Source organism: Suncus etruscus, chromosome 3 (genome assembly GCF_024139225.1).
Source record: "Suncus etruscus isolate mSunEtr1 chromosome 3, mSunEtr1.pri.cur, whole genome shotgun sequence".
NCBI classification, from domain to species: Eukaryota; Metazoa; Chordata; class Mammalia; order Eulipotyphla; family Soricidae; genus Suncus; species Suncus etruscus.
The window spans coordinates 12,087,531-12,113,762 of record NC_064850.1 but is presented as its reverse complement, the minus strand read 5'-3'; the positions used below and the strand labels follow the sequence as shown (position 1 = coordinate 12,113,762).

The following is a 26,232-nucleotide window of genomic DNA, read 5'->3' as shown; positions in this document are numbered from 1 at the left end:
TCCAGAACCAGACGTGAGCCCTCCTTAATCCCCCAAAAATATTTTTTCATGCCACAACACAAAGTCTAGCACATAGTAAAACTGCAAATAATCAGTAAGCGAAGTTACATTTCCCTTAAAAGTACTCCTACAAGAGCTCATTTATGGAGGGAACATAGAACTTGAGTAAGTTTTGCAATAAAGCATCCCACAGATTCAGTCCCCTCTCAAAAAATTATAGAAATGGTAATCTAATTTGTGAATTAAATCCATTAATCTTACCACAGGCTTATTAAAACTTCTGGAAGAAAAAGGGTAAATGAGTACAATTTTGCATGGCTTTTTGTTTCGTTTGTCTGCAATGCTGGATTCAGCTCAGAAAAAGTCGAGTGGACAGGAATGTGGTTCAAGTGGAAGAGCATATGGCATGCAAGGCCCGTGGCTCAGTCCCAGCATTGCAAGGCCCCTGAATATCATCAGCTGGTGTGAGCCCAGCGCACCAAAGTAGGAGAAAAATTTCACTCAAAATTCCTAGATAGCTAGTGCATTTATTTACTCATAACTTGAACCCTCATTTACACACCTAATTTAGAATTGAAAGCAGGAAGACAAAGTTCATTTCTCTGTTCATCTAGACACACGTCTGGTCTAAAAGGCAGCAGTCTGGGACCAGCATGATAGTTCTGCACAGAGGACACTTGCCTTGCATGAGGCCTGCAGAATACTGCCGTAAGCTGCAAGTTTCTACAGTTATATGCAAGTCCTGCCAGGCTGCAATTAGCTGCAGAGCTGCATGCTGCAAGGTTCACAGGAGCCCATGAGGCCTGGCTGCTAGGTGGATGAAGTGCGCGCGCAAGCGCGCACCCTCCCAGAGGCCCAGCAGACACTGCTCCAGTCTCTACCCTGGGCCTCCCCCAAATATTACCAGACCTTTTATTGTTATACTTGGGTGCAAAATTTCATTACAGGGGAATATGTCCAAGGAGCATGACCGGGGCATGTTCAGGTCCAACCACCACTAGAGGAGGCTGTCATCACCCCTTAAAGGTACATTGACTAATTAATTCCCTTAAGTACACCAACAAATTTCCCCCTTTTGTATTAATAATTGTAGAAAATTAAATAAATGAAATAGTATTGTCCAGTAAGTCCAATCTTCTATATTGTTCATAGATCTGGAGAGCTATCTTCAGTTGTCAATGGCGTTTGGCCAGGTGAATCTTCTGCAAATCCTCTGTAACATAAGCAGATTGCCAGTCTCTTGCCCAGTGATTGCTTCTACCACAATTAGGGCAAAGTCCAGGTGGTGGCCTTGAGAATGCACAGTTCCCTGGGGCTCTAACTTCTCTCCATTGGTCTCCCAGCTCGTTTCTGAACTGAATAAGCCTCAAGGGCATTTACTTGTGCCTGGTGGGAAATGGCACTCCTTGATGAATCCCCTTACATCTTCTCTCTCCCTTATTTGTCTTACTATAGCCTGACAGTCTTCATTCGCATTTTCAAACGTGAGTTGCTTTATCAAATGACCTTGGACCTCTTTACTCTAAACTTACCTCTGTACTGCCTCAGACAGTTTGCTGATGAACTGGGCAAACGGTTCTCAAACACCTGGAAAGACCTTTGTAAAACTACCTTTAAGCTCAGAGTCCAAATCTCGTTTTTCCCACTTTTGTGTTAATAGGGCAATATCCCTAATTAATTCAGGATTGTGTGGGGTATGGCAGAATGTTGGGTTTTTTTGTTTTTGTTTTTGTTTTAATTTCTGGTATTCTCCTTCTCCTAACAACATATCAAGAGTGATTTTGATTCCAGATAACCTCCTTCTTGATTTTCCCAAGTTGTTTATAGCTTTCACCTCGTCACTCAGTCACATTCGCCATTAGAGGTATTGGGTTGGGTTCAGGCAAACTTTGGCCACGATCTGAAAGTGTGAAATGGTGGCCTGTGCATTCCACAATTCCCAGAGAGGGAGAGGGATCCCCATGTCCCCTGTCCAGGTAGAATAAGAGACGCAGGTCTGGCAGCAATTCCGATGCAGGAAATAATTCACACACAACTGGAAAGCAAGAAAGGCCAGAAACTCACACTGCAAGCTGTTAACCAACAAGACAGTTGCTCCACCATGTGGAACCATAAGCCTAGATGGCAGCTCCTCCTCCAGGCCTCCTGAGTAGCTTTTATTGGGATAAACAAAGCCTACCCGGAAAGGGAGAAAAAAGCCAGATGAGAAGGCAATGGGGAAACATCCTTTTAGCAAGAAAACCAAAGGAACTAATTGAGAGATCTAATTAGAAGGCAACATCAAAGTACCATGGGGTCCAACGTGCATTTTTGCTCTAGACCAGGGGTCTCAAACTCGTGGCCCACAGGCCTTTTGCGGCCCTCCGTACAACATTTTGTGGCCTGCAGCCGGCCTTCAAATATCGCAGTGTTTGCGATTATTTGCTTACCGAATTATCGCAATAAAATCGCATTAGTAAGAAAAAAATCACATTAAACATTCGCATACCCCGAGTAGTTCCGTTCGGGGTATGCAAATGCTTAATGAGATTTTTGCTATTTTCTTTCTTACTAATGCGATTTTTTATTGCGAATGTTCGGTAAGCAAAATCCCTTATGTGGCCCTGCCTCACCCGGACTTCGCCTCCTGCGGCTCCTGCTCTAGACTGATAGGTATTCAATGCAGTATGGGGATGTTGGTCCAAATGCTGCACAGGCTTTTTTTTTTTAAGCTATTCAGGGAGTTTATTTTTAGTTTTTGATATGTGAGCAGTTCACGGGATCTATCTCTGGTGGTCTCTAGTTTTGATCTTAAAGGAGTTGTGCTTTCTTATTGAGACTCTGAGCAGGTACTCAGAGGCTCATCTTCTATGGTAGTATAGATTTTCTCAGGTCTGGCAGATGTGGGTCTTTTTTTGGCTACCTTCATCTATGTGAATTATTGTGTCTGACCTTGTTTTGTTCATGTAGTGAACCCTGGTCTCTACCGGAAACATTCCTCTCCCTTGTTCTGGTGTCTGCAAGGCCAAACTGAGTTTGACCCCCAGCATCCCATCTGGTCTCCTGAGTACCTCCAGGGTGTTTTCTTGAGTGCAGTGTTAAGTCCTGTGCACAGCCATATGTTACCCTACCCACCCCAAACTAATTAATTGATTAATTAATTAAAGGCAACAGTAACTACAGAGTTTAATGATTCTGGAACAGAAGAGCAGCACAAAACTTTATCCAGTTGAAATAAGTGGGGCTGGAGTGACAGTACATCAGACAGGGTACTTTCCTTGCATATGGCTGACCCAGGTTCAATCCTAGGTATCCCATATGGTCCCTCAAGACTGCTGAAAGTGGTCCTTGAGCACAGGAGTAAGCCCTGATGTGCATGCACAGGAACACAGCAAGATGTGCCCAAAAACAAAAATGAAAAAGAATAGGAAGAGACAATCAAAAGCTGCAACCCTAGTGGGAATGTTGCACTGGTGAAGGGGGGTGATTTTTTGTTTGTTTTTTTAACAACTAAAACCCAACTACAAACATGCTTGTAAAGATATTTAAAAGATATTTTAAAGATATTTAAAAATTAAAATAAAATTAAAATAAAAAATAACCTGCAACACTCAAAGTTGTGTGGGCTGTTGTTGTTTTTAGCCAACTTTGTTAATTATATCCTGACTTGCTGGAAACAGCATGAAGGTCATTTTGACCAAACTAGTAAGAAAGACAGATTTACATTTCCTCTAAAACTAATAACCATTTAAAATATATGTCAAAATGTAATCAGAATCTTTTTCACTTCCTGCCATGATCCAGGAAGCATTGTTTCTATTACTATCAGAAAGGTTACCATCCTCCTTTATTTCATATGACTTTGGTTCTAACTCCTTAGAGAAAAGAAAAAAAAAACCCTCTAGAATGTCCTTATTAGTATGCTTTCCATTGTGAATAATTCAAAGTGGTTTAAAGTAACACTCCTCCAGTTTTTGTATGTATATGAATAAACTGGGGATTCTATTAAAAATGAAGGTTCAGGATGAGAAGAGAGCTCAAATAATTAGCACACATGCATTGCATACTGCAACAACTCTAAACTAGGACTCCACTGGGGGACCATCTGGTACTGGAGACTGAATTAAGATTGGCTGCATATACTCCAAACCTGGTACTATCTTTTCATCCCCTGCTTTTATAACATGTTTACTCTTCAAAGCATGATTTTCAAAGAATGAAAAAGAAAAGTGAAAGGAGATGTCTATTGTCAGACAATGCACTGCCATTTCTATGGCTGTCAGTAAGCCAGTTCCATGTTATTGGAAAAGCCAGTCAATTAAGCTAATGACCACAAAAGAAACACATTATAATATAGTCTAAGAAATGAAAACAACTTTGGTAACTTAAAGCTAGTAACATTATATCATTTTCAACATTTCTCTGAAATAACTATACTTTGGACCTCAAAACTGCCAGCACCATTTTATTTGTCCTCTCAAATATAAAAATATACTATATATCCTTTGAGCATTGATGCTTAGAAAACATACCTCAACTTATTAAGTATTAATCATATTCATAAATAGTCCATTTTACTGGATACATCTGGCAAGGTCTGAAACTAAAACATCTTAGTTTCACAGTCACAACACAAATTGTCTTCATTAAATCTCAAAGTAGAATTTTAGATGGCAGTTCAACAAAAGAGGTACAAAGTCCAAGTCTTCAGGAATTATTTTTCTAAGTTAGCATTCTTATTATTATACACTACAAGTTTGCCTATTCTTACCTATGAATACCGAAATGTAAGCCTTTAGCATATTCACTGGAAAATAAAAGGCATTCTTCATATGCATAACATACATGTCAGATTGATTCATATACAGGTCTAAAAACAATGGAAATCACAAGTATACAAATGTTTATTTGAAATACTGATATCACTAAAACAGATGTATCTCTACAAGTACTTGCCATTGAAAAAGTTTGGAAAAAGAAATCTTCATATTGAACAGCTTTTGGTATTAGAGGCAAGAGGGTGGAATAATTTTCACTACTGCATTAGAAATATTGTTCCACTAGAGTGGCATTTAGAATCAGGATGGGCTCAAGCCCTACTCCTTGAACTTATAGATATTATTTAAACTTTCCTGAAAAGTTATTTAACCCTTAAATGACATTATTCAAGTACAACACACAAAAAAGAATGTACCATACCTCACAAAACTTCAATGAAAATTTCATATGATTATCGATAATATATGGGAAAAAGTATGGTGTGGTTATTATTAACAGCCTTTCAAACTTTAAATGAGCTAAGCATAAGAACTGAACAATTTACCAACTTTCAAAGTTTTCTACTTTATAGTAAGACAGATTCTAAGCTACTAAATTATCTTAAATAAACTTCAAAACACAATTATGATCAACTTCTAATTTTATTTACTCATTCTTTTTGGGGGGCCACAACTGATTGTGCTCAGGACTTTCTTCTGGCTTTATGCTCTGAGATCATTCCTGGCAGGTTCCAGAAACCATATGGGGCTCTAGTATAGAATCCAGATCAGCCATATGCAAGGCTGCCTTACCCACTGTGTTATTTCTATGGGTCCTAAAATTTTAATTTTAAAGTAAGTCCAGATTGAAAAACTGAAAAAGCATCTTTTTTTTTTAACCTGACAAAGTAGATATCTCAAAGGGCTGGAGCCTATGCTTTACATGTGAGAGCATGGTACCTAAGCAATGTTAGAGGTGGCTGCAAAACAAAACATACCCTTTATCTAACTTCTCATATAGTCAATATTTGTATTTCCAATTGTTTACTTGCATTGAATTTAATAGTAAGGTGAATGTTGGTTCCATGTCATTCAACACAAGAATGCAATTTCTCAACAATGCATTCCTTTAAAAAGTTAACAGTTGGGGCCAGAGAGATAGCATGGAGGTAAGGCATTTGCCTTGTGTGCAGAAGGTTGGTGGCTCGAATCCCAGCATCCCATATGGTCCTCCGAGCCTGCCAGGAGTGATTTCTGAGCATAGAGCCAGGAGCAATCCTTGAGCGATGCCGGTGTGACACAAAAACAAAAAACAAACAAACAAAAAAGTTAACAATTGGGGACCAGAGCAATAGCACAGCAGTAGAGCATTTGCCTTGCATGTGACTGACCCAGGATGGACATGGGTTCGATCCCCAGAATCCCAAGTCTGCCAGGAGCGATTTCTGAGTGCATAGCCAGGAGTAACCCCTGAGCATCACCGAGTGTGGCCCAATAAACAAAAACAAAAAACAAAAAGTTAACAATCATAAAGCTCTGATATTGGTCAACTCCTAAACAACTCCTATATGGTACACAGAATGCAATAATGTGACATTTTCCCTTGATGATAAATTCCTACTATAAAATCTTAATCGGGCGCAGAGAGATAGCACAGCGGCGTTTGCCTTGCAAACAGCCGATCCAGGACCAAAGGTGGTTGGTTCAAATCCTGGTGTCCCATATGGTCCCCCGTGCCTGCCAGGAGCTATTTCTGAGCAGACAGCCAGGAGTAACCCCTGAGCAATGCCGGGTGTGGCCCAAAAACCAAAAAAAAAAAAAAAATCTTAATCAATGATGTCTTCAGAAGTTTATAACTTATAATAATTTAGAGGTAGAGAGCTTTAAAATTATCAGCAAATAAACCCACTACATTTTAAAGATGAGGGAATGAAAGAAAAGGGATACACACACACACACACACACACACACACACACACACACACACAAAATTGCCTCAAGTTATCTTTTTCACTTTTTTTTTTTTTTTAGTTTTTGGGTCACACCCGGCAGTGCTCAGGGGTTATTCCTGGCTGTCTGCTCAGAAATAGCTCCTGGCAGGCACGGGGGACCATATGGGACACCGGGATTCGAACCAACCACCTTTAGTCCTGGATCGGCTGCTTGCAAGGCAAACGCCGCTGTGCTATCTCTCCGGGCCCATCTTTTTCACTTTTTAGTATGATTGTTATCATGTTTTCCCTTGAAATAGGATAAGAAATAGAACAAGCACTTAATTAAATATACATTTTGTTTTGTAAATTACAGAGTGGTTCAAGATGATGGAGCAGGCGGGTTAAGGTACAGAAACTGACCATCAATAAAATAGTCTGGAAGGAAATATTAAAGGGGCTTCTGCAAACTTTTTCTTAGCATTACTACTTTGGAAATATGGTGTGTGTTTTATCGGGGCAACCACCGTGTCTCTCCTGAGAGCACACATTTTTTTCAAAAAGAATGGAAAGAAAAGGTAGGCATGATAGAGTTTTAGAGCTGGATAGGAATGTGCCACCTCCCCTTGTTTGTCTCTATAATATGTGATTACAAGCAAAGAGTAAAGAAGTGGTTCAACTTACATCTATAAGAAACATAAAAAGAAAAGAAAATATTCATTCTCCACAAAAACTGTCTCTTACAATTAACTCTCTATTACTGCCTTAAAGGGCTAAAACTATGCTTTATTCTAAATCTTGAAGCCCTCATAGTGCACTGCGCAGTTTTGTATGCAATTGCTATGAATAGGAATTAAGAAGGAAGAGAGAAGGGCCTCGCTGCAGGATCCAGGCCTCCCACTCTACGCCTCTAGCCTGTAGCCACATGTGGGGGCCAACAAGGCAAGCAGGGCAGCCCTGGCACCCCTGAGATTCTGAGAAAAGCCACTGAGAGTTTGCCAGGATTCTGCCTGATGTAGTATGCCTGATTCATCCTTCATTATACCTGTACCTTGATACCAATAAACTGGTATCAATCAAACCTCCATGATGTGTTTGTGAATCTGATAGTGAGAGAGTGGCATTGCCCTACTTGTGAGAAAGGCCGTGGCAAAGAGCAGACCACTCAAAAATTGTTCTTAGTAAATGTTTAGTCCATAGAAGACCAAGGGGAACCTGTAAAACCAATACAAAAATAAGAGAAATTCTTACCACCCTGGCACCACCTGGTGGCACCTCTACCAGGCAATGGAGGAAGGCTAGTACTCAAAACAAGTGAGACTCTAAAGCAAAGATGATTTCCACCAGCCCTAGAGAACTTTCTTTTTCACTTCACAACAGGCAAACAAACACTGAAAATCTCAGTATGACAGATTTGTCCTGGTGACCAGTGGAATGTTGTCACCACATTCCCATTAGCCGTGTAAAACACCGACCTTAAAACAGAAAAAGTCTATCTTTAGATGATCTGTTGAGAAGGTTTGAAATCTGACTAGAAAAGACACTGAAAACGCATATGAAAATGACTCTCGCCTTTAATTTGGCTCCTGCCTGTCTCCGATGGTAATGGATAAGGTGCCGTCACTATTGTAACAGCATCAAACAGCAAAGTAAACCCGAAACCTTCGTTATTATAATTTCCATTTTGTCTCTGTAGCCACAAACTGACAGTTTCTTTTCAGAAAGATGCCTGAAATTCGGCTTTGTAGTCTTCAAGAAAGAACTTGAATTCCTCATGAGGCACTGTACTTTCTGAGCCAAGACAACAGTTTTCTGCAGAATTCTCGAGGTCATTGCAATTCAAATCTCCTACAGCTGTGCTTGCTGTCTTGCAAAAGAAAATTTTTTTTCTTGACCTTTGAAATTTTCGTCTGTGAGGGTGCTGCACAAATCTGATTCTTGAGTGTACAACTTTAATAATCCATATTTATACTACGTGAGGATAAGCATTTGGCCAACAAGTCATTAGTACTTTGTAGTTGACTCTGTTGCTAGCAATATTCTTTTGAAAAAGATACCGGTCCTTATATGGAGAAGTAAAACAAGGTCATTTTGAATATAAATGTCTATGACAAATAACCATTTTATACAATTGTAAGGAAGACTTTTCAGCAACGGCAACCTGAAAATGTTTCCAAACGACTTCAATAAAGTAATCTGGTCACCAATGCTGTACAATATAGACCTTTATCATAATGGCAGGTCTAAAAGAGGTATCAAATATGTGCTTGATAATTTCTTCATGGTCATTTATAGTTATTACTAATATTTTTCCTCTTCAGAGGCACAGGGGTATAGATTGAGCCATACCCTATGGTGCACAGGAGCTGGCTATGCATTGCCATGTGCTCTGGAGTGACACATGCAATACATTAGAAACCCAGGGATCCAAACAAGGCACATAAAAGGCAAGCACACATAGGAGATAAGGCAAGATAAGACCCAGTACTATCTCTCCAGCCCATATATTGCCAGTTTTAATAATTACAAATGTGGTTACAATAAACTTTCTTGCACATATCAATCAGTGATATGTGTGCTATATGTCAGGAGACCCCAATTCTTTGATGAGTTGATAGAAAAATTCAGGGGGCTCAGGAAAGTTGTGATAAACAGATATAGATCATTATAACAAAGGATATGACTGAAATAAGTTATAAAAAGAGAAACAGACATAAAGTTCCAGGCGAAATTAGGTATCAGCTTCTAGGTATACTAGGTATACTAGGTACCCGCGTAACTTATCCAATTCATATTGTCCCACATGTGTTACAGACCACAAAATATTCAGGGTCTGTATAACTGACCTACATTATTCAGATTTCAGCCATCAAAGCCAAGTAGAGGTTCACCAGAAATCACATTGCTTGTATAAACCATTCAATACAGCTGATTCTTTGAAGTCCAAGGTTTCAGACACATAAAAACACTCTTATTAGGCAGAATAATACTAGGCCTCAGAATTTATTACATTAATTACTAAAGAAACCTTGTTTGCAACAGAGTAATACATATGTTCAAAAAATACATAATCAAGAGCACAGACAGCAACAACACTAAACCTGGCTATATCACATCTCAGCAAAATAACTTTGATTTCAACAACTTTCAGTGAAAATAAGACTTTTTTTCCTTAGGCTACTTAAATAACACTTCCAAATTTTTTAATATATTGATTTTCAAAATATTGTTAATATTTTAAAACAATTAAAATTACACAATGTGGGGCCAGAGTGGTGGCACAGCAGTAGGGTGTTTGTCTTGCACATGGCTGACTAGGATGGACCGTGGTTCAATTCCCTGGGGTCTCATAGGGTCCCCCAAGCCAGGAGCAATTTCTGAGTGCATAGCCAGGAGTAACCCCTGAGTGTCACCAGGTGTGGCCCAAAAACCAATAAATAAATAAATAAATAAATAAATAAATAAATAAATTTCAAAACATTTGAAAAATATCAAGAAATGCAGAAAGAGGGCTGAACTGAGAGCACAGGAGTAAGGAACTTGCCTCGTATGTGGCCAACTCTGGTTCAAATCCCCAATACCACATATCCAAGAAAACATATCCAACCCTGAGTACTGCCAAGGGTGATTCCTAAACACAGAGCCAGGAACAGCCCCTAAGCACCTCTAAGTATAGCCCACCCAACTACCACCAAATAAGAAAAGAAACAGAGGTAGAATAAGAGAGGAAAGGGATGAGAAACTTCACTGTCACATATACCAACTAATGAAACTAACTTGTTGAATCTCTGAAACTGAAACTTTGGTCCTTGGCATTTCATGCATTCTTACACCAGAACTGAAGAATTTTTAGAGGCAACTTGAAAGTTAAAGACCTTCCTTTAATCAGGCAAATGTTTTGTCCTTTTATTTAGAAAGCTTATAAAATACTGAAATATGGGGAAAAGCACTATGGTGTGTCAGACTACAATAGCTAATTGTAAAAGAGGCAAAATTTCAGCATTAAGCGTAACATTTTCAAATTATGTCTAAAAAATATAAATATATTCTTCATAAAGCTTGACAGTAACTTTTTTTTTACTTTTCCAGTTCCTCCATAACACCTTCTATATATGTGTATTTTACATATAGTGACAAAATTGAACCTAAGCCTCACATTATGCTAGGCCTGTGCTCCACCACTAAGCCACACTCACAGCCCCAAGAAACTCTAAATTGGATTTTTTTTTTAAGAGGGTCAGAGAGAACATATAGGGGTTAGACAAACGCCTTACCCATTGGGCTAGATTTTTTTAATTGAGATAGAAGTGACATAAGTTCGAGGTGTACAGAATTAAGTCAAGCAACATCATGAGTTAATAAAATAAGCATATATATTTAAATTTTCTATTTAATCAAGTATTTATAAATACTTTTAAATTCCCTTATTCTCCTTGACTAGTGAAAAAATGGGGTATAAATTGACCATTTTACCCAGCTACATAACATTTTTAAATGATGATCAGTCGGGATAAACTTTATACCCTTGACTTTACCAGGAATTAAATTATGTAAACCAAAACATGAACTTAAAAACTATTAAGATATAAAGAACTTCTTGCATGCCTATTTTCTTCCTTGATTGTTTGCTTTAGTTTATCATCAGTCTCAAAGAATGTGTTGTGTGGCAGTTTATGTTCTTGGTATATATACTTGTCATGAAGACCCAAGGTTTTATATTTACACACACAAATCTAAAAATTATAAAATCATAAATAAATTTTTCTCAACTTAAGAAATTTTCTTATCTTCCGTTGAGATGATGCATGGCTAAAATGAAAAATCCTAACGATGCTGGCTGCTGGTGAAGAACTCTTCCACACATTGCAAATGAAAGCCAAACTTAGCACACACTTATGTCTGATAGTTTACATGATCCCTTGTAAAGCACACTCATCTCCAGATTTTCTAGTCGCCATTGCTACTACTTTCCATGGCAACAATAATCTTTCAATTTTTTTACTGATGTTTTCATTACAGACATTCTGCACTACATTTAATCAATGCTCTGGTTATCTGAAGTAATAAAATCTACAGAGTACAAAAAAACAACACAGAAAATAATAACATAGCAAAATCTAAAATATTTAGAAAACATAAAACTACTGCCACAAAAGAAACTATATAGAAATACACCGAGGAATTTCTTTTTTCCTTTTTTTTTAGAGGAGGGACTGGGCCACACCTAGTGACACTCAGGCACTCTAAAATTACTTCTGGTGGACTCAGGAGACCATCTGGCATGCTGGGGATCGAAGCCGTGTAGGCCGCATGCAAGGCAAACACATTACCTGCTGTATTATCGGTTCCCCAAGCCAATTTCTTAAGTGTTTCAATGCTTAACATTTAACTCAACGTGACAAAATAGAAAATATGCAGCACTTTTAAGAACGATATTTAATACTGCCAAATAATAAAATAACATCAATAGAAAAATACATGTAAGAACACTGATATTTTTATGGTAATTGTTTTGCCTTTAAAAAATCTTTTGTTTTACCTTTCCTGTTCATTCTATTCATTGTTAAGAGTTAAGTCTGTTCTTTCAGGCATAAAAGAGAAAAAAAAAAAAACAAAAAGGAAAAAAAAAACAACTTACTGGGATTGAAAACTCCTCAGCCAAATACTTCAAGGAGGCAGCTTCTCTTGCCAAGAACTTGTTTCTCTCTCGCATGTTGCCCTGAAGTTGCGTATCAAACTCCTTTCTCACCACAGAAGCAATAGAGTCAATAATCACAAGCTTAACTCCCTTTGAAATAATTTCTTCTTCCAAAGATTCAATCCTGAAAATGCAGAATTTGTAAAATGGTGGATATATTTCTTTTTTTTCTACCAATGTTTTACTCAATATCATTTATGAATTCATATCTGATATCAAGGTCTTAAATCAATTTTAATAATATCTTTATTTAAGCACCATGATTACAAATATGTTTGTAGTTGGATTTTAGTCATAAAATGTACACCCCCCCCCTTCACCAGGGCAACCTTCCGGCCACCAATGCCCCCCATTTCCATCTTCCCCCACCCCCTGCCTGTATTTGAGACATTCTATTTCTCTCACTCACTATCATGGACATAAAAGCTGTTAGTGTAGTTATTTATTTAACTGCACTCACCATTCTTTGTGGTAAGCTTCATATAGTGGGCAGGTCCTTCCAGTCCTCATTTCTACTGTCTCTGGGTAATATTGGCCAGATATATTTCATATGGATTATTTGTTGTTTGTTTTGGTGGGGTTTTTGTTTTGTTGTTTTGTATTTGTTTATGTTCTACACCTTCCAGTGTGCTCAGGACTTACTCCTAACTTTGTGCTCAAGGATCATGCCTAATGAGCTCAGGAAAGCCTTTACAGAGCTAAGGATTTAACCTGAGTTGGCTGCATGCAAGTCATGCTAACCCCTAATATATATTTTAAAAGAGGATCACAAAGATTAAACAACTTAGAGTAACAGGCCAGGACTGGAGCTCTACGGTATGATACTTGGCTTATTACACAGGAACTTCGTAGTTCAATTCCCAGCACCACCAAAAAAGAAGTTTTACTCCTTAAATTTTAGTAAGTAGGGGCTGGAGCAATAGTATAGAAGATACAGTTCTTACCTTGAATACTGCTAACTTAGATTCAATCCAAGCACACTATGTGGTCCCTGAGGCTTACCAAAAGTAACTCCTGAATGCAGAGTTAGTAGTAATACCTGAGAATAGCTGAGTGTGCCCCAAACAAAACAAAAAATTGAGTAACTATTTAATAAATAAGACCAGGAAAACTGCACAAGTGTTGGACACAGCCTTGCATTGTATAACATCCAGAATTCATTCCCCAGCATCTAATGAAATCTCAAAACATTAACCAGGTGATGCTCGGACACTAATATATATGACAGAATATAATGAGCATCAGCAGGCTCAGCACCAAGTCATCAGGCCCATAGCATTACCATGGTGCCAAACTGTGGTCCCAGGCCCTCTGAGTACAACTCAACATGGCCCCAATCCAAGTATATTAATTTAAAAGATTTTAAATTCATATTACACACTTTTTTGAAACAGATCAAAATGTTTCTGTTCATTCATTCCTTGATTCTCCTATGATACTGATATTTTTGGCTTGTTTTTGGTTTTTGGGCCATACCCGGTGACACTCAGGGGTTACTCCTGGCTATGTGCTCAGAAATCGCTCCTGGCTTGGAGGACCATATGGGGCGCTGGGGGATCGAACCGCAGTCCATCCTGGGTCAGCAGCTTGCAAAGCAAATGCCCTACCACTATCGCTATCGCTCTGGCCCCGATACTGATAGTTTTTTTTTTATATAATATATCTATTTGTATAGGACAAGAGATGGCTCAGTGGTAAAATAGCAGGTGCTATAAAATACAGGCTGCTAGTTCTATCCCCAGTGCTGCCTATATGCATCAAGCATGGACCAGAGATATACCTTAGCAATAAATCATCTGCCTTATTTGTGTAAGATCCTGGATTTGATCCCTGACAACACATGAACACACAAATAAAAGTGCAATCTCTGATCCACCACCGCCAGGTAGTTACAAGCACCACAATTAAAAGAGGAACGAAACAGCAGTCAAGAGTGCAACTCCTGGCAAAAAAGCAAGTTAACACTGCAATTTGCAGAGTCAAGACTCCCAGCAAACACAACAAAGAATGCAGCTACCATACCCAAGTATCTGGGGGGGGGGGGGTACCCTGGTCACTATAACAACATGAGCATGAACAACATGCTGCATCACTACAGCAGACTGGTGCTACACCCTACACTCTTCAACAGAAAGTCCAGCTCCACAACTTAACTTCAGCTGCCAAGCCACCAAATTTGCTTAAGATCGATAATTCCAGGGCCAGAGCAATAACATAGTGGTAGGGCATTTGCCTTGCACACAGGATGGACCTCGGTTAGATCCCAAGCATCCCATATGGTCCCCTGAGCCAGGAGTAATTTCTGAGTGTACAGCCAGGAGTAACCTCTGAGCGACACCGGGTGTGGCCCAAACACTTAAAAAAAAAAAAAAGAAAGAAAGATCTATAAATCCTGGGCCATTCTGCTGCTTTAATATCTCAAAACTTTATAGTAGTGTTAGCCCAGTAGTATCAAAGGGAATATGATAGGGAAAATTAAATAGAAATCTATCAAGCTCAGTGAGCCTTAACAATGACCCAGAAGGCTCGACTAGCAACACCCAAAGCACCAGCATCAAATCCTTAGACAATGACTTTAGTAACACCCTGGAGAGATAAAACAATTGCCTCAAACTGACCCTTGTTGATCAAAGTTTTGATAATTCCATTTGCCTTTGTGTTATAACAATATAAAGTAAAAATTTGGTGTGTCCACAAAGAGGAAAACTATGGTGGTGAATAGGAAACATTGGGAAAGGGAAGGTTGTCACAATAGGGGTGGGACTGGGGTCTGAACAATACCTGAAACAACTGTATTATGAACAACTTGGTAAATCATGATGTTATAATAATTTTTTAAAACATAACACACAAAAATTTTTAAACATATCTTATAATACCAAAGTTTAAAACAATATACCTTTGTAGAACTTCATCACAGCTCAGCTCGCGATAAAGATGCACTTTACTACTTGTCAAAAGTAACTTTTCTTCGTTGTCAAAATAACTGGGAAAACGAGACTCTGCTATCTCAATCAGACTGTGGGAGAAAAAAAAAACAACAATAAAAGTGAAAACAGCTAAAGGCTTATTTAAATTCATACTGTTAATGAATCTTGAGAAATCACAAACTGAAAGTCACACACAAACAAAAGTCTTGGGTCAGGGACATAGCACAAGAGGTTTGAGTTTGATCCCAGACACCATATGAACTCCTAAGCATCACCAGGTGCTGCCCTTGAAAGCCCCAGATACAGGCAGTCCCCAGGCCTGAAACTTAGCACTGACCTGCCAGTACAGCTGACCAAATATCACTGGCAGAAATCCCCAGGCCTTCTGAGCACCATTTGGGAGAGCCCCTTCCCAAAACAAGTCACCAGTAAACAGATAAAAATAAAATGACAGCTCTTTTCTCACTGGAATCATGAAGGACACAGAAGAAAAGAAGGTTCCTGCTAAGCTGGCAACAGTAACCCAAGAGGAAAAAAAGAACTATCCTGATGTGCCAGAAAAGCAAAAGAATTTCACAGAGCTCAAGATTAAGTGCTAGAGAAAGTCTTTTATTCTTTGATTTAAAAAAAAAAATTTAAACACCGTGGTTATAAAGCTATTTTTCCCCCACAGATAAAGTTGTTCATGATTGAGTTACAGTCATACAATGTACAACCACCTTCACCAGTGCACATCTCCTGCCACCAATATCCCCAGTTTCCCTCTGACCCTCCCTGATGCCATCTCCCCTTCCTATCTCTGGGGAATACAACTCTTCTCTCTCTCTCTCTCTCTCTCTCTCTCTCTCTCTCTCTCTCTCTCTCTCTCTCTCTCCTCTCTTTTCACTAAGCATTATTATAAGGAGTATAGACAGATGTACAGGATAGAGATTCATTGGATGGTAAAAAAAATATTGGCAACTTTTTTTTTCCTGCAGAACCCAAACTAGCTTTTGACATTAGGATCAGAGGTACCAATGATGTAATGGTGTGAGCCCCAAGGTCCAAAAGGTGCTGCAACTTCTTTCAACAGAACCTTTGTTAAGCTCAACAAACAAGGCTTTATTGAATATGCTGAGGACCATTAAGCCTGTATTGCATGGGGTATCTAAACTGGATGTCAATAAATGAGTTGACCTACAAGCATGGTTATGGCAAAATCCACAGGAAGTAAATTGCCCTAACATATAATGCATTGATTGCATAACCTCTTGGCAAATACAGCATCATTTGTATGGAGGATCTCATTCCTGATTTCAATACTGTTGAGAGGGTGAGAGGGAAACTGTTGACACTGGTGACAGAAAATTGGTGATCAACTTTATCTGTGGGAAAAAAAACCTGTAGCATGAACAACTTCGTAACCATGGTATTTAAATTTAAAAAAAAATCAATACTGGGCCAGAAAGATAGCATGGAGATAGGGCATTTGCCTTGCATGCAGAAGGATGGTGGTTCGAATCCTGGCATCCCATGTGGTCCCCCGAGCCTGCCAGGAGTGATTTCTGAGTGTAGAGAGCCAGGAATAACCCCTGAGCACTGCCAGGTGTGACCCAAAAACAAAAAAACCAAAAAAAAAAATCAATACTGTTGGAAAATACTTCAAAGAGCTAACAACTTCCTATGGCCCTTTAAATTATCTTCTCCCCAGGGAGGGATGAAGAAAAGACCACCCATTCTGTAGACGGTAGAGACGCTTGAAAGACAAGATCAACTGGCTGATTAGATGGATGAACTAAGGTATCTACTAAGGTAATCTGTTCAGTTAAGAAGAAATTGCTTTCAAATTGGAAAAGAAGAATGACAAAATTCACAACTTTCGACTCTGAGACCTCCTTTCTGAAATACTGGCAATTGGAGCTAGAAGCAACAAAAACTTTTTTGTTTGTTTGCTTGTTTAGGGTCACAAAACAGAGCCAGTTTACTCCTGGCTCTGCACTCAGAAATCACTCCTGGCAGACTCGTGAGACCATATGGGATGCCGGGATGCCGGGATTTGAACTGGGTCCATCCTTTGTTGGCCGCGCACAAGGCAAATAGCTTACCTCTGTGCTATCGCTCAGCCCACCAACAAGAACTTTTAAATCCCCTCCAATACTAAACAAGAAAAAATATATCTGATGTTTATCTTTCAGGGGGAGGAGGAGATGATTTCATAACTGACAATTTGACTCATAGTTATATATTCCATAATCTTTTAAATGTTATTTTTAAGAATGAAATATATTTGAAATATAATGTTATCATTAAAATAATGAGGTATCAGTAAGTCTCCAGGTCTCAAACCAGAAAAATACTCTTTCTCGATTTAAACTTAATACATCAAAATAAATCCTACCCCAAAAGTCCTTAGACAATAGAAAAATAACTTCTGGGGCCGGGTAGGTGGCGCTGGAGGTAAGGTGTCTGCCTTGCAAGCGCTAGCCAAGGAAGGACCGTGGTTTGATCCCCCGGCGTCCCATATGGTCCCCCCAAGCCAGGGGCGATTTCTGAGCACATAGCCAGGAGTAACCCCTGAGCGTCAAACGGGTGTGGCCCAAAAACCAAAAAAAAAAAAAAAAAAAGAAAAATAACTTCTATACAAATGGCTGTTACACAGTATTAGTAGACTAAAAATACTTTTATCAACACTGAATTCTGACTTCAAGTTAGATGCATGGAGATGAACAAAGGCGGCAAGTTAAAACAGAGGCCACTGTCATCACGAGGGGTACAAAACATGAAGAGCAATACTAGAAATTTAAAATATTTCCATTCCTAATAAGGATAATCTTTGCATGTCCAATTTAAAAGTATGTCTTATCAGCCAAATATTTAGATATACCAGGAAAAAACACTGGAGGGACTATAAACAAAAAGCTTCCTAAACATTATGTTCCACTTAAATTTAAAAGTACAAGTGTTTTAATTTAAGAATATTCAAGAAGACAGAAAGAATACTAAAGAGGAAAACAAAGTAAGTTCCTCCCATTTGCTATAATCAGAAACAAAGAAGAAAAACCTAAAGGAGGAAAAGAGAAAAGAAAGGGCTGGAGTGATAGCACAGAAGGTAGTGTGTTTGCCTTGTATGTGAATGATACAGGTTTGATCCCCAGCATCCTACATGGTCCCCAAAGCCTACTAGGAGTAAGTTCTGAGCATAGAGCCAAGAGTAATCCTTAGTGCTCCTGGGTGTGCTCCCCACCAAAAAAAGTAGCCAAAAACATTTTCAAAAGTATACTGAACAATTTAAGGGACCAGAGCAGTGGTGCAGGCGGTAGGGCCTTTGCCTTGCATGTGCTAACCTACAAACCGCGGTTAGATCCCCCAGTGTTCCATATGATCTTCCAAGCCAGGGGCAATTTCTTAGCGCATAGCCAGGAGTAACCCCTGAGCATCACCAGGTGTGGCCCAAAAACAAACAAAAAAGTATATTGAACAATTTGAAAAGAAAACCATCAAAATATATTGAATGGGAAAAGGAAAAATTAGAAGTAAGGAGTAGTTCCAAAAGATATTTAAGGAAAGAACAGATGGAATGGCTGCCTGGAAGATGGACCTAGGAGGGGCATAGGAATTGAAAGGGGTGGGGGAAGAGGAGGAGGAAATGAAGTAAGTAAATGATGAAAACAAGAAGAAATTAGATGCCGTTGACAAAGGAAAACAGGAAAATCTTGAGAGTTTTGGGAAAAGTTATAAATTTTTTGATTTGCACAACTATTTGCTGACTTTAGTGACTGTTAGACAAGTCAGTTAACAAGCCCTGGCACTTGGAACCCATTAATTTTTTAATTGGTTAGATATGGCAACATCTACCAGAAACATGGAAGCTTTTCAAAACTTAGATACCCTGTTGATTAGGAACCAGGATGCAGGCACCTAACTCAGAGGCAATAACAAGCACACAAATGACAGACACTAATAATGCTCTGCCTGGATTTCAACTAACAACTTGAGTGGTGAAAGGCTCTGGGACTTATTACGGGTCACGCTCCACTGCGGGCACTCCAAAGGCAGCTGTGAGGACACAAACTAACTTATTCACAGCTAACAGGCCAAAGTACAGATTTGGATGATTATTTGCAAATAAATATGCTAGAATTTTCTATTTTCTTTTTTTTTTTTTTTTTTTTTGTGGTTTTTGGGTCACACCCGGCAGTGCTCAGGGGTTATTCCTGGCTCCGTGCTCAGAAATTGCTCCTGGCAGGCACGGGGGACCATATGGGACGCCGGGATTCGAACCGATGACCTTCTGCATGAAAGGCAAACGCCTTACCTCCATGCTATCTCTCCGGCCCCGAATTTTCTATTTTCTTAAACGATCTCTTGTTACTTAAAGAAAAGAATCAAAACCACAATTGAAATGTACCCTTCCAGATGCCTCCATTAATTACAACAGTTTCTTGAGTTCATCAATGTTCACTGCAAAGTAGTTTTCAGATAGTGCAAACAACAGAAAGTTCCTACCTTTTTTTTTTTTTTTTTTTTTTGGTTTTTGGGCCACACCCGGTAACGCTCAGGGGTTACTCCTGGCTATGCGCTCAGAAGTCGCTCCTGGCTTGGGGGACCATATGGGACGCCGGGGGATCGAACCGCGGTCCGTCTCCTAGGCTAGCGCAGGTAAGGCAGGCACCTTACCTCCAGCGCCACCGCCCGGCCCCAAGTTCCTACCTTTTGATCCCAGATATTACATAAATGTTTTAATCAATACCTTTAAAATCTTTTTTTTTTTTTTGAAGGAGATGTTTGAGTCATACCCAGAGATGCTCAGGAATTACTTCTGGCTGTGCTGGGGATACCATATGGGATGCTGGGATCGACAAGCAAGGCAAACGCCCTACCCCCTATATTATTTGTCTGATCTCTCAAAATCACTTTTTTGGGGGGGGGGCTACACTGGGCGGCGCTCAGGGATACTCCTGGCTCTATGCTCAGAAATCACCCCTGGGAGGTTTGAAGAATGGGATGCCAGGAATCTAACCCAGGTCGGTCCTATGCTGGCCACATGCAAGGCAAATGCCCTACTGCTGTGCTATCTTTCTGGCCCGTAAATAACATTTTTAAAATAAAAAAAGTGTTCCTTCTAAAAGCTGCATTTCTGATTTATTCTTTTAAAAATATTTATTGAGGACTTATATATACACACTTAAACTACTCTCAAGAAATATATATATACATATATATACATATATATATATATATATAAATATATATATATATTGGTTTTTGGGTCACACCCGGCAGTGCACAGGAGTTACTCCTGGCTTCATGCTCAGAAATCGTTCCTGGCAGGCTCGGGGGACCATATGGGATGCCGGGATTCGAACCACCTCCCTTCTGCATGCAAGGCAAAAGCTCTACCTCCATGCTATCTCTCTGGCCCCATGATTTTTTTTTTTATTTACATGTATCATGCACACAAAATGCAGCAGCTTCATTAGATCTAACTTTGGCCATTGCCAATATATACAAGCACTTCTCTTTCATATGCTTAGTTATAACAGCTATAATTTCATTTTGGGTTGCTTTGAATATCTTCCTCCCCTGCTCAGCTACCTAATGAAGACTAGCAGTTGGTTGGGGTTGAGGGAGAGAAAAAGATCACCTAGTTCAACAGTTCAGGTAAGAGGTCATAGTACAGAAATCAAAGCACTTGCACCCAATTCAACTCCCAACACCACATATGATCCCCCAAGCACCACCAGAACTAATCTTGGAGCGTCGAGCTAAGAGTAGTAGGCCCAGAGCATCACTGGGTATAGCCAAGAAGGGAAGAAAAAAAGGAGAACATGTGGAGAGCCAATTTCATGGCACATTAAGCCCGTACTGTTAGAGAACTATTGGAAAACCAGACACATATGTTCCATTTGCATGAAAAGAGAGTAATGGGGACTTGATAGAGAGATCAGCTCAGGTGATTCAAACTAATAAACGGAAGATATAATTCATAAGAGGAGATTAATGATTTCTTCGCTAACTTGGATGACCATCTGGATGAATGGAATTACCATTTACTGAAGTGAGAAAAATTAGATGTGGGGCAAGGTTTTCGCGACTAATTCCCTGTTACTGCAAGTTATTGTATAAAAGGAAAGTTAAAAGCTTTACATTAGTGACCACATGCCAACTTGAAACAAAACATATGCTTAGCGTAAAATTAAAAGTTTTCCAAAATTCTGGTTGAAATATAGCATCATAAATGTGCTGAAAAGTAAGCTTATTTTTTTTCAAAGCTTCTTGTACATATGTAATAGTTTCCTGTCTATTAATTCAATATGTATTTTCTCAGTGTCATGGTATTACTAAATATAATAATGCAAGTCTAATAGCAACTTACTGATTCCAGAAAATTCTAAAACATTTTACAAATAATAAGGAGTTTCATGTCCATCTCTTTTCCTAGAAGCTGTTTAGAATTTCTCTTTTCAGAAACTGGAAAACCTATTAAACCATCTCAAATCTATTAAATCATCTCAGAAACAGTAAGAGGGAATTTATTTCGCATTGTAGATCAACAGTCCAAACCAGTACCGCCTTCAGGGTCAGCCAGTCCTGGCTGGCCACCACTATTTTAAGTCTTCCTTGTTATACACGGATTAAGATAGGGTAGCACTGATAGCACAGCAGTAGGGCATTTTTGCCTTGCAAGCCGCCACCCCAGGATCAACGGTGGTTCAATTACCGGCATCCCATATGCTCCCCCATGCCTGCCAGGAGTGATTTCTAAGCACAGAACCAGGAGTAACCCCTCAGTGCTACCAGGTGTGGCCCAAAAAACAAACAAGCAAACAAACAAAAGAATTAGAGAAGAGATGATAATTGGTTACCTTTGTTCCATACATACAAAATGCAGCAACTTTGTTAAATCTAAGTTTGGCCACTGCCACTCACGACATATACATCTACAAGCCCTTCTCTTTCATACGCTTAGTTTTAAGTTCTAAATCCACTTTGGGGTGATTATTAATATCTTCCTCCCCTGCTAGACTGTAATCTCTAGTCTTAGTTTTTGAAACTTTTCTAATTTCATGACTCAAATGTATCCTTCATCTTTCAAGATCCCGAGTCCCAGATCCTCAGTTATCCTCACACACATACCCATTTCCAGTTTTAAGGCCCACCTTTATTTCCTTTTATCCATTATAAGTCACCCCAAAACTATTCCATGAATCTCCATTGACTACCCATAAATTCTTCCCTTCCCCCCCTTCCCTGTTTCTTGTTGCTATGGTAATGATTGGTCAGACACACTCAGACCTGGCTGTGGAGCTCATACACCTAGAAATGCTCACCAGGGATAGAACCCTGTTAGTTGTGGTGCTTGCTGGTGGTCATACTCTTGGTTGCATGCTTGCGTACTGAGCTATGGAACTCACAAAATTTTAGCTATGGTGCAGACATACGTGGCTAAAGTGCACCAAAATCCTCAAACTTTCTTGTGGCACTGCACATCCCAAACGGCAATGCCAATGAAGTTAACTAGGCAGATGTGCAGCTCCAGGGATTAAACTGATAATCTCACATCTGCAAGATGGGTTTTATACAGCTATCATCTAACCCCCTTTTTCTTCTTGGTTTTTGGGCCACACCTGGCAGTATTCAGGGGTTATTCCTGGCTTCTGCTTAGGAATTACTCCTGGCAGTGTTCAGAGAACTATATGAAATGCTAGGGATTGAACCCAGGTTGGCAGCATGCAAGGTAAATGCCCTATTCACTGTGCTATCTTTCCTGTTACTTCCATTTTTATTCTTAACCTCCAGCTACATCTTTTTCTAACTATTTCCACTAGTAATGATACAGTGCTCATCCCATTCACATATACTGGGCCCAGGTTCTGTTCCCATTTGTTCCGCCAAAGCCTAACAGGAATGATCTCTGGGCACAGAACGAGGAGAAATCCAGAAGTGCAGCCAGGTGTGGCTCAAAAACAAATAAACAAAAAAAAATGTATTCGGGGCCAGAGGGGTGGTGCAGCAGTAGGGCCTGTGCCTTGCATGTGGCTAACCTAGAACGAACCACGGTTTGATCCCCTGGTGACCCATATAGTCCCCCAAGCCAAGAATGATTTCTGAGTGCATAGCCAGGAGTAACCCCTGAGCATGGCTGGGTGTGGACCCCCCCAAAAAAATGTATACGCTCATATACAGAGAAAGTAGTTGACAAAATCCAACACCTGTTTATGGCTTTTTGTGACTGAAACCCAACTACAATCATCTATGAAATCATAGTGCTTAAATAATTTTTTTTAATTTAAAAGATAAAAATACTGTCAACAAAATGGGGGTAAAGGGAATTTCCCTCAATATAGTAAAGGCCATATATCACACAAAACTACAGCTAACATCATACATATTCAACAGCAAAAAAAATTTTGAAATTCTTTTCTCTAAGATCATCTAAGAATGTCTAGGCCAAAGCAGATAGTACAGTAAGGTGCTTGCATGGCACACAGACAACAAGAATACAATCTCCAGCATCTCATATGGTCCTCCACGCACTGCCAGGAGTAATTTCTGAGTACAGAAACCAAGAGTAACTCCTAAGCATGGTTGTATGTGGCACATGCACACACACACGTACACACAATAATTTAAGATTCTATTCTCATCACTACTGGCTAACACAGTATTAGAAGTTCTTGCCAGGGCCAGCGAGGTGGCGCTAGAGGTAAGGTGTCTGCCTTGCAAGTGCTAGCCAAGGAAGGACCACGGTTCGATCCCCCCAGCGTCCCAGATGGTCCCCCCAAGCCAGGGGCAATTTCTGAGTGTTTAGCCAAGAGTTACCCCTGAGCATCAAATGGGTGTGGCCCATAAAACAAACAAACAAACAAACAAACAAACAAAAAAAGAAGTTCTTGCCATAGCAAATAGGTAAGAAATGCATTAAAGAAATCTGAAATTGGTAAAGAAATAAAATGATCACTATTTAAACATGAGAAGGTAATATACATAGAATTACCTAAAGATACCACAAAAAATTCTAGAAACAATAAAACTATACAATGGAACGCTATAAAATTCGATACTTAGAAATCCACTGCATTTTAATATGCAGACAATAAAGTAAAATGAAAATTTTTTCTTAAGACCCACTTATAATTGCATGCCAAGAAATCAAGAATCTGGGAATCAACGTCATAAAGAAGATCAAAGATGTATCCAAAGAAAACTATAATGTGGTTTATAATCCCAGTCAGAGGAAGGTTGTTCTGTTCCAGTGGTCACTGCCATATGCCCTGCTTCAGGGCACACCAGTCTTCAGTAAATATTTGTCCAGAAATATTTATTGCAAATATCTAAGCAAATGCCTTCTTTTCTCTTGAATATTAATATCTTCACGGAAAAACGCAAACATTATTCCCTACTGTGGATTTTTTTTTTCCTCTTCATCTTTTTTTATGTGGGTGGATGAGAGGCTGGAAGACGGGCAGTTTATGCTGAATGTTTAATTTTTCTTCCACATGCAGCATATGGAATCTTCATGGGAGTGGGGGAAACTTCATACCGTCTGAGTAAGAAAATAACTAGGCACCAGCAGCCACACCCATGCCTCACAGCCGCTGCCATGTCAGCTCATCGGCCAGCTCCACAGGCTCATTTTACTCTCAAAAAAGAGGCAAAGCAAGTCATGAAAACTCATGACTACCCCAGTCTCCCAACTAATAGCTTTGGGGTATCAGGAGGGGGGCAGAGTCAGTCCTCCACCCTGTAGAGGCTTTAGGCCTAATCTCTGAAGAGACACCTAACCAACAAAAAACTCCAGTTATTGGCCGGAGAGAAGCATGGAGGTAAGGCGTTTGTCTTGCATGCAGAAGGACGAACGTTTGAATCCTAGCATCCCATATGGTCCCCCGTGCCTGCCAGGAGCAATTTCTGAGTGTAGAGCCAGGAGTAAACCCTGAGTGCTGCCGGGTATGACCCAAAAATCAAAACAAAACAAAAAGAAAAAAAACTCCAGATATGCTGAGTTTGGGGCTGAGAAATCTAGGATCTTCTCAGAGTCAGGGCAGACAACCTCCCATGGTCTTTCCAGACTTTCAGAAGCCCCAGAAGCCAATCACAAGTCACAGTCACCATCATGTCAGCTCATCAGCCTAGCTCCTCAGATTCTGGAATTCCTTGAATGTGCAGCCATACAGATGGTAGCATGACACCTCCAAATTTTTCAATGCTGATACCCCAGTAGAAATGCAGCAAATTAGATGTGAAATTATTATAGAAGCCACCTAAGATCAACAAACAAATCAATATGAGAATGCTCAACTAGCAATAAACAGCTTAGTAAATCTTTAGGCAATGATTTGATGACCCCATTGTGAGATGACAATTTTCACCCATTTTCTTTTAGTGGAAATTCTTACTTTGATGATTCTATTACCATTTAGTTGTAACATGCAATATGAAGTGAATTCTTTCATGCCTGCCATGAGGGTGGGCTTGGGGGAAGATGAGAAACTGGGGACAGTGGTGGAAGGGATGTTACAGTGGTGGTGGGATTGGCGTTGGAACATTAAATGTCAGAAACAATGGCATATGACCAACATTGTAATCCTTGGTGTTCAAATAAAATGATAAAAATTTAAAAATAAAATAAGTAGTCCAAAACTCAACAAGAAAACACTGGTCTTTAATCGTGGACAACTTTGTATCTCATGGGACTCAAAATGAATTTTAAAATAAAACAAAATAAAGCACTTAAGAAAAAAAAAAAAGGAAGTGGTCTTAAGGAAGAAATTAAGAGAGACATACAAAGACATAGAAAGAGTCCTCCATCCCCAAAAAGTGGAATACACATTCTTCTTCAGTGTACATGGGACATTCTCCCAGACAGACCATATGCTGGGACACAAAATTTATCTCCATAAAAATCAACAAGTACCCTCTCAATGCTTTAAAAATATAAACTAATAACAAACGGA

At 39.5% G+C, this 26,232-nt stretch overlaps 1 protein-coding gene and 1 pseudogene across 1 annotated transcript in view; one reads left to right on the top strand and one right to left on the bottom strand.

Moving 5' to 3' along the window:
• RAD51B (RAD51 paralog B) overlaps positions 1 to 26,232 on the bottom strand; it is a 632,113-nt gene that overhangs the window by 574,439 nt on the left and 31,442 nt on the right. The window contains exons 5-6 of the mRNA XM_049770452.1: positions 15,265 to 15,384; positions 12,306 to 12,489 (exon numbers count right to left, since the gene is read on the bottom strand). Coding sequence (XP_049626409.1) covers positions 12,306 to 12,489; positions 15,265 to 15,384 — 304 coding nt within the window. The remainder of the gene's footprint in view (positions 1 to 12,305; positions 12,490 to 15,264; positions 15,385 to 26,232) is intronic.
• Positions 15,769 to 17,073, top strand: LOC126003892 (60S ribosomal protein L7-like; annotated as a pseudogene).